At 41.2% G+C, this 9,446-nt stretch overlaps 1 protein-coding gene across 1 annotated transcript in view; it reads right to left on the bottom strand.

The window, feature by feature from the left end:
• NRG3 (neuregulin 3) overlaps positions 1–9,439 on the bottom strand; it is a 1,124,911-nt gene extending 1,115,472 nt beyond the window's left edge. The window contains exon 1 of the mRNA XM_006902510.1: positions 8,758–9,439. Coding sequence (XP_006902572.1) covers positions 8,758–9,337 — 580 coding nt within the window. The 5' untranslated portion in view covers positions 9,338–9,439. The remainder of the gene's footprint in view (positions 1–8,757) is intronic.
• Positions 9,440–9,446: the final 7 nt, after the last annotated feature.

Genomic DNA, 9,446 nt, shown 5'->3' with positions numbered 1-9,446 from the left:
TTGGCACAGGACAGAGCAGAGTTTAGGGCTGTTGTACATAGGGTCGCTATGAGTCGCAAGCGACTCGACGGCACATAACAACAACAACATATTCTTTATGTTTTACTGAAACACCATCTGATTTTTCCTTGTATATAAAAGCAAGCATATTACTAGGAGGGACTAGTACTTAGAGAAGGATATTATGTATGAAAGGGCGGAGGGACAGTGTAGGAGAGGAAGACCTTGGATGAGATGTAGGTGTGCCAGAGACCATGAAATTAGCTCAGGTTAGAGCAGGGTTCAGAACTATTTTACAGGATCTTTATGAGTCACAGTCAGCTAGAAAGCACACAACAACAAATTATCAAATCCTTCCAAAATTAAGATTCCACATTCCTTAAAAGGACAATTCAAGGCACTGAAATAAAAAGGCGTGCGTGTGTGTGTGTGTGTGTGTATTTGTTGTTGATCACTGTTGAATTGAGCACAACTCACAGAAACCCTACGAACAAAAAGGCCTGAAGACTTTTTATAACTGTTGTCATTTATCAAAGTTCATAGTTTCCAGAGGCATGTTGTTTATGAAGTGGATGCCACTCCTGCGTATGTCTCTGTGTGTGTGTGTGTGTGTGTGTGTGTGTGTATCTCATTCTGTATTTTAATGTACTTCTAACTCCCTAGAAATTCAGAGAACACTTTGCCAGCAATCCCATATTGCCATGGAGAGGGTATTTTAGAAGATAAACTGAGATGCTAAAGAACATTATCAGAAGGTTAGCATAAAAATTCCATTCACAATGTCCTGACCATAATGTTGTTGTTGTTGTTATGTGCCATCTAGTCACCTGTGACTCATAGTGACCCTATGTACAACAGCCCTAAACTCTACCCTACCCTGTGCCAATCTCACCAATCTCTGACACACCTACCCCCGTCACCCCAGTCACTGAATCAATCTATCTCATCGAGGGTCTTCCTCTCCTGCGCTGTCTCTCCACCCTTCCAAGCATGATGTCCTTCTCCAAGGACTGGTCCCTACTTGCAACAGGTCCAAAATATGTCAGATGAAGTTTCAGAATACTTGCCTCCAAGGAGCCGCCTGGCTTCACCCTCTCCTGACCATAATAATATTATTAATAATATTATTGCTAAAGCAGTAGCACACATTCAGGCATTAATAAAAAATAAATTCTTATTGCATCATGTGTGTGTGTGTGTGTGTGTGAGAAGGAGAGAGAGAGAGATTGAGATTGAGATTATGTACACACACAGTCACTTCTAGGAAAAGCCTCAGAAAACAAAATCTTATTGCAGGTAGTTTCAATTCTATTACTAAAATTAGTTTCTAGGTTGTTCACAGGTGTGCTCTTTATGAGCCTCTTTTTATGCACAGAAGTGGCAAATCTCAACCTATCATGGAAAATATATTTTATAGAAAAAATAGTTTGAAATATACTTCAGGATGATGTTCCAACAAAGAAACACTGAAAGGTGTTTTCTGATTGCTAATATTAAAGCCCCCCAAAGTGTAAAGAAATTCATTTCAATGAGATTTCTGATGAAGGCTAGCAGCAAACTAACCCTTTGGAGCCTAAGCCACATTAACACCTATCTTAATAGGGAGTAAGTAGATTGCAAGGTACACATTGTGTATTGTTGCTCAAGTTCTCCAAAAACTCCAATAACCAATGACAAACCAATGGCACAAAAGGGAGTTCTTGTGCATTTAAAATTCCCCTCTCCAAACTATTTAACCCTTTTACTCATTTCCTCCTAAAATGGATATGTTTCTCTTTGATAAATGTGTGGCCAATACACTTTTAAAAGCATCTCCCTAACAAAGAATGGTAAATGGTGACTAAATGTCCAAGGTGGTTTTAAAGTGGACTTCCACATGCTTTATTTTAGGGTGTCAGAGAGGAATGTACTCATTATAGTGAGAAACTGCCTAAGTGCAAAGAGCAAAAGCTCTCACTGTAATGAAGAACCTACATAAAAGGTGGCTAGTTCCACCTATCAGCTGAATTAATGGTCTAAATGCTCATGGATGAAAACATTCATTTCCCATCTATTGATACAAAAAGTAGTATTTTGCAGCTTATAAACTCTTTTGAAATTAGCCACTTTATGAAGCAGTTTATTGTCAATACCCTCATTATCATAGATTATTATCACAGATTATCATAGATTGATCTGATTCTTCAAGATTGACAGGTACCACAGAATATGGAGTTATAAAATACTCCATGCAAACTTTTAGTACCTTCAATACATCACATACAGCCTAGGGAAGTGTCCTAGAAAATGTGTCACAGCATATTCACATTTTTACTACCATTACATGTTCAAGGAAACATTTTTATAACCTAGCTTTCTTTCATCTTCTTCCATTGCATAGCGAAAATGAGGGTCTTCTTTGCCACATGCTAGGAAGCACCCTCAAAAGGGCCAGCAAGCTGTGTATCTACTAACATTCAGATGTGACAGGAAACCTGTTGATGTTATCCACTCTTATAAGAGTTACTTAACTTAGGAATCCTAAGACAGTTTTAAGTTTCTATTAAAAAGTAGTTGAAAAGACTCCAAGAAATGAGCTGTCTAAATGTTTAAAAGAGAGAACTTACTTTGAATTACATGTAGGTTTCCAGGATAGAGAATATTCTAGCGTCTATGAGGACTCTACATTGAGATTACTTGTCCAGTGCCTTTAAAGAAACAAAAACTTCCAGGTGTATCTTATTTAAGAAAAAAGATACAAGATTCAAACCAGTACAACACAGGCATCAGGATACGGGAACAAAAATGCATTTTTATGTTTTACCTTTTTTTGTATTGTGAATCCTTGATTTTACAGACTTATAAAATTAGTCAATTAATTAGCAGGACTGCTAATCCCCAAACAGATATTCAATAATTATTCACTAAAATGAAGTAGAAAAACTGATTCATGTATTTTGGAATGTAATGATATGAACAGACATATAACTTCTGTTTAACTAAGAACTGTGTTTCTGAATCAGTTAAGTGTCACCCAAATAAGTATGATTACCATACTAGCCTATGTGGAAAAATAAAAGTCACTTGCTGACAAGTTGATTTCTGACTTGGAGCCACCCTCCACTGGGATTCCACAGCTATAAATCTTTATCAGAGGGGACTGCCCATCTTTCCCCTCTAAAACACACTGGTGGGTTTGAACTGTCGGTCTTTCAGATTGCAATGCAACACATAGTATATCACTAAGGCTCCTGAATGGCCATGGAAAAGAGCAACAAGCAACTTAATAACTCAATTACCTGGACAGAAAAAAAAATGCTGAACTTTCTTCATTAACTTTGCAACAACATATCTTACTTAAAGGATCAGCTTTCAAAACAACTTGAAACAACAGAGAAATATTAAGGATATCTAACAAGAAGCTTTCATTTCATGTTTACTGAAGCATTGAGAATAAAACAAATACAAATTTTAAAAAACAAATAAAAAATAAATGAAACAAACAAATAATGAAAGGAAAACAAATTCCTGTAAGCAGCTCTAAGACAGAATCATGATTTCACGATCACAGAAGACTGGGTAGACAGTATATGAGTATTCAGTGAAAAACTGTTAAACTGAAAAGGTACAAAAAGACCCGCTGCTGTCAAGTTGATTCTGATTCAAAGCCATCTCTCATCAGGTTCCCGAGGCTCTACTAGAGACTGACTATATTTCTTCCAAGGAGTAGCTGGTGGATTTAAACTATTAGCTCACACTACACTAACTTACGTCCTGGACTATTCATTAATAATTGCACAAACAAGGAAATATTTCTGGAGGGAGATTTCATTCTGATATTACAAAGCTCCAAAACTGAGCCTATTTCTCCCTCCACTGTGTTCTGTAAAGAAGTCTTTCCTGAGTGCAGCCAAGTAAAATTTCTAGGATTTTAAAATGCCCCAGTGCAATTTGCCAGCACAATACCAGCTCGGTACCTCACTCAACACAGGTCTTAAAATAAAATCAGATTCAAAATAAGAAAAATTAATTTCAGCTCTATTCACAAGCAATTCAAATGCATTCTGAAGATGCAGATTTATGGACCATCCTTTGAACTTTTCTATTTCAGGGTCAACTTCCCTGTTCCTTTTCTGATATAGAAGACAGAATACTGATATATGTTTGGCATTAGATTTGAGTATTAATAAGAAAGGAATTTCTACAAAAAGGCCATAAAGGAATCAGGTTTTCCTGCTTGTGGAATGCCAAGGAGGCAGGGCTGGTATTCATTTCCTATGAGCCTATAGATCAATATGGTGTACTAAGAGACTAGTATAACAGTGCCAAGCCAAGAATGGCTAAATTCATGTATTAAACCTACAAAAGAGAAAACATCACAATCTCCAAGCCTTTATATCAGTTATAAGAGACTGGTAGGAAAATGCTTGTTGTTGTTGTTACGTGCCTTCAAGTCGCTTGCGACTCATAGCAACCCTATGTATAACAGCCCTAAGCTCTGGCTCTATCCTGTGCCAATCGCACTATCTCTGACACTCCCATCCTGATTATTCCAGTCACTGAATAAATCCACCTCATAGAGGGCCTTCCCCTCCTGTACTGTCCCGCCACCCTCCCAAGCATGATGTCCTTCTCCAAGGACCGGACTCTCCTCACAACATGTCCAAAGTATGTTAGACAGAGCCTCAGAATCCTTGCCTCCAAGGAGCCACCCGGTTTAACCCTTTCCAGGACAAATTTGTTTGTTTTCCTAGCAGTCCATGGTATTCTCAATACTCTTCTCCAGCACCGCAGATCAAAGGCATCAATTCTCTTTCTATCCTCCTTGGTCCAAGGAAAATGCTTAAACAACACTAATTTAATGCAGGCTAACAAGGGCCTAAGAACAGTCTTGCCAACTCCCGGCCCACTGCTTTCTTTCCTTAAATCTATCACAGGTAATACAAGCATCTCAAGACAGACAAGTGTACAATATAGCTTATTACTGAAGGAAATAATTCTGCATTCAGGCCAAACAAAAGAAAACATTCAGACTGTAGCACTGCAGCATGTTTTCCTGGGGCCTGGGGGAAGAGCGCTAAACTCGATTCCACAGAAGTTCTGAATCCTCTCATTCTGGCTACCAGGCACAGCTGGGGTCAGTTCCTCTGTTGATGCACACAGATGAAAGCCCATATGTAGGAGTAACTTAAGTAACTCATACTTGAGGCTGCATATAAAGCAACCAAGAGTACTTTTACTAAACTGAAGATGTTTAAAAAGAACAAATGAGGGGAAAGTGGACATTATCATCAATGGTTCTATTAAAATTACAAACAGTAAGTATTTCTTTAAATAAGCTTGATTCGATCAAAATTTCCCCTTTTATCATATGTAAACATCAATAATACATTTTATTTATTTAATAAACTCACTCAAGATTTGTGAACATACACTCTAGAATTAACTTTCATAACTTCTAAGTATTATGCAAAGAATAACTCATTAAATGTGGATATTCATTCATATACAGTCTCTGAACTGGGCCAATCACTCATCTTTTACCTGTCAGGCACCGCTTCCCCCTAAATAAAGTATTTCTAGGTCTCTAAATCAATCCGTATTTGCACTGACAATATTCCACAATTAGATATCAATCTGAAAGCAAGCATAGTTCAAGGTGCCACAAAAGGGAACAGCTGTTGATTACACTGGTCAAAATAGTTATTTCTCTGCTGGCTGTATCGGACCTCTCTTGGGCTTAAGGAATCTAAAAACTAACCTATACTTAAATATACAAAAGGCTTCAAAGTCTTTCTGGTAGGAAACCTCCTAATAATAATATGCTTTTAAAGTTTGTTTTTAAAATATCAGAATCAAGGTCAGGTTAAACAGTAGGAATGGTATTGAGAGCAAAGATAGGCCCAACCATATTTACTTCCTAAATCTGAGATAGGCAGTTCCACAGAAGTTTCACAGCAACATTGCCACCTGCAGATGGGTGCAAAGACACAAATGGGCCTGTGTATGCCTTGTTTATTGAGTAATTAGTCCTGAGAAAGGAAGGCAAAGACTGGCTACTTGGGAACCCAAGAGGTACCATTTCTGGTCTAGCTTTTGGCCTAATGGATTAAGGACAAAAAAAGAAGGGTTAGTTACCATGCCATGCTCCTTTCTACCTTCTTCACCTTCGATCTTATGGGTAATCAGAGACAGCCCTTTAAACTGGGCCTTCTCCTTAGTAAAAATCCTTTCTGCTGCAGAAACCCATTAGCAATGTATTTATATTACTAGTGAATTAAGATTTTCTCACCCAAAGGGCTATGTTTTCTTTGCAGACCCAAGATGAACACAATAGCATTCATTTCACTTGACTTGAGATGTTCAATTCAAGAGTAAAGACCCTGACCATTAGTGCAGGGGAAGGATACACTAACAAGCAAACAAAAAATACCAGAGCAACATCTGTTCCCCATCCTCAGGTGCTACAATAGTCCATGAATTTCAATTAAACAAAACCAAAACACTTTTGAAGTCCAGAGGTAGGAGCTGGAGGAAAAAGGGTCTCTCTTCTGAGAAATTTATCAATATAATAAAAATAAGTTAAAAAATAAGACCAATTTCAGCCCACAGCAGCACTGACAATACCTCAAATGAAATAGTGTCCTTCCTTTTGTTAATCATTGTGCAATCTTAAATTAAAAAGGGGGAGGGGAAGCCATATCATCTTTTTTCTTTCAATTACCATAAAAACTTACATATTTATGCTCTCCTTTTATGGAAACTGCAGAATCTTCCTTTCATTAAAATCTCCTTTGTGTTGGTATGTGCAAACTCATGCCAGTTTTTGCTGGATATGCATACTTGGTTTTATCCCTTAATTCCATTTTTCATCAAAGGTTTTAAAAAGGAAAAGTTGGACATCATATATGTATAAAACTAATACTGCTTATATCTCTGCATACACATTGACACCATATGCAGATCTCCATCTCTTTTCCTTGGGGCTGAGCACCCTGTCAATAATTATTATTTATTAAAAAGGCTGCTGTTCTCTTCCTCACAGTGCAGGAAGGGAGCATGTAGGAGCAGGAAAAATTACCTTGAGCTCTTTCATTAAAGACCTTCAGAATGGAAAGAAAGGAAATCAATTGAGAAAAAAAACATGGAATGCCTCATGATGTGTAACACAAGGTGGGTAGGCCTATACAACCCATTATTCCTAGCAATTGCTTCAGATAAAGGAGAGCAAACCACTGGGAGCTCTGTTCACATTCCGCTTCAAGCCACTGAGTGTGATCCATTCCACATACATAACCTTTAATCCTTAAAAGTTTGATTTATTGAAGGGGGTGGCCTGAACCCCTGAAAATAAATGCTCTCAAAAATCACTTCTTTGACCAAGGGAGAAAGCAGCAATTCCCTGGCTTGGGTACCATCTGGTTGATGACAGAATTCTTCCTACCCTTCTCCATGCCTCACAGCCTTCTTCCTCTTCCAAAGCATTGAGTATAAAAGCTTTTTAACCAAGACTTTATCCATAAACACTCTAAAGCCCAAGATACACAGATCAGGGTAATGAAAAATTACTGAGGACTCTAAACAAACCCAGTGTTCTAACATCAGAGATTTAAAAAGAGCCCTATTCCTTTCCTCCATATATGACAGCTCAAAATATGAATGCCGTATGGAGACAGCTAACCAGGCAGTGTTTTAGCCTTGCCCAGAACTTGAACAGACAGGGTTGGGGGATGTCCTAAATAACCTTCACAGTTGCACACCTGGTCAAATAAAAAAGGTTACAGAGATTCCTCAATAAGAAAAAGGTTTTGGGGTGGGGTGAGGAGGCTAACTAGCAGTGTAACAGCCTTTATAATAATGGAGAAATCCTACAACTGCTGTACAAATAAACAGAGCACTATCCTGCCTGGGGTATACACTGGCCAGTGCTGGCTGCAAGCAGAGGAGGAAGATGCTAAAATAAAAAGATGTTTGGGAGGTGGGGGTGGACAGAGGCACAACTCTGTCCCAATTGGCCTGCAATTTGCAGGCTCAGTGAGAGATGTTCATACTCCACGTCAGGGAAACAGAACAAAAGCATACGATTTGCAGAGCTGGAAAAGCTTCCTCATCATCAATACCAGAGGCACCCTCTTATTTCCCCCTATTTAACCTGGATCTCAGTAGTCACAAGAAGCAATGTCTGCACCTTAGAGTGGCCAGGGGCAGGCTTCTAGGGCCAGTTTAACCACAGCTGAAGACTGCCTCCCTCCTCTACTTTCCCCAATGGCTTCTGATTAACCCTTCCAGTCCCCCAGCCTGGGTCAGGTTGGTGGAGAATCCTCTGCTCTCTCCTAGTGAAATCTCTATCAAACCATCAACCCCACAACTTCCTCTGGAGGCTAAATGTCCACCAGTCTGACGCCTGTGCATTCCTTTCTCTGGAGCTTCCCTCCAGATCCTTCCACAGGAGCTGGACCAGAGAGCGCCCAACATCTCTGCAGTGAGGATGGGCCCCGCTGGCATTAACCCCTTCCAGGAAGTGAGATCTATCCTCCTTAGGGACCGACTTAAATTGGGCCCATTAGGCTAGACAATGCACCTTCCTGACACCCAACCCACGTTGGGCCCAAAACAGGCTGGCACAAGTATCCATTTGCAGCCAGTTTCATCCAGTTCTCCGGGTGCCCCCAACCTGGGTCGGTGGCTGGGGGCTACTAGAGAGGCGGCGCAGGGGAGACAGCAAGAGGGCAGAAGGGGAAAGAAAGGAGTAAATCACGGATCAAAGTGTTTACTTACGAAATAGGGGGCTGGTGCTAGTTTCTGGCGTAGTGATGGCAGAGGAAGAAGGAGAGGAAGAGGAAAAGGAGGGAGAGGCAGCATCCTGGAACAGAGACAGCGTCCAGGAGGGAGTAGAGTCATGAAGGTAGGAGGAGGTAGCATATGCCGCAGTGGGCCAGGAGGGCACTGCCTGGGTACTTGGGTCTCCAGGCACCGGGGAGCGGGAACCCGGTCCACCGCTGCTGGCCAAGGGGGCCGTCGTGGACAGGACCGTCGGGGAGGCCACAGTGTTCCGAGACGTGGTGGAGCGTGGACTGGCCCGGATGGGCACCCGGTGCCCGGGGAACCGAGTAGGCGCTCTTGTGAAGGTGGTCAGGCGCGTACTAATACGGTTGGGCGTCCTGGAGGAGGCAGCCGCGCCCGCGACGGAGGTGGTGGGGATTGTGACCAAAGTGCTTGCGGTGGTGGTCTCCATGGCCTTGGGGAAGGAGCTGGGCTTCGAGAGGAAGAAGGGGTCCTGGCCTATACCCTTGGAGTCCACCAGGTCTGTAGGCACGTACTCCTTGACAGAGCCCACTAGGATCCATTTGAGCAGCATGAGGCTGAGCCCAAGGCCGATGAAGCCGATGAAGAGAGGCACCACGCACAGCCACGTCTGCTGCCGGTTCCACACGATGCAGTCGCTACAGCGTAACTCCCGGGGGGGC

Source organism: Elephantulus edwardii, unplaced genomic scaffold (genome assembly GCF_000299155.1).
Source record: "Elephantulus edwardii isolate Elephantulus edwardi_28Jun2011 unplaced genomic scaffold, EleEdw1.0 scaffold00421, whole genome shotgun sequence".
In the NCBI taxonomy this organism is placed as follows: domain Eukaryota; kingdom Metazoa; phylum Chordata; class Mammalia; order Macroscelidea; family Macroscelididae; genus Elephantulus; species Elephantulus edwardii.
Note: the sequence above shows the minus strand (reverse complement) of the source record. Positions and strands in the feature narration are given on the sequence as shown.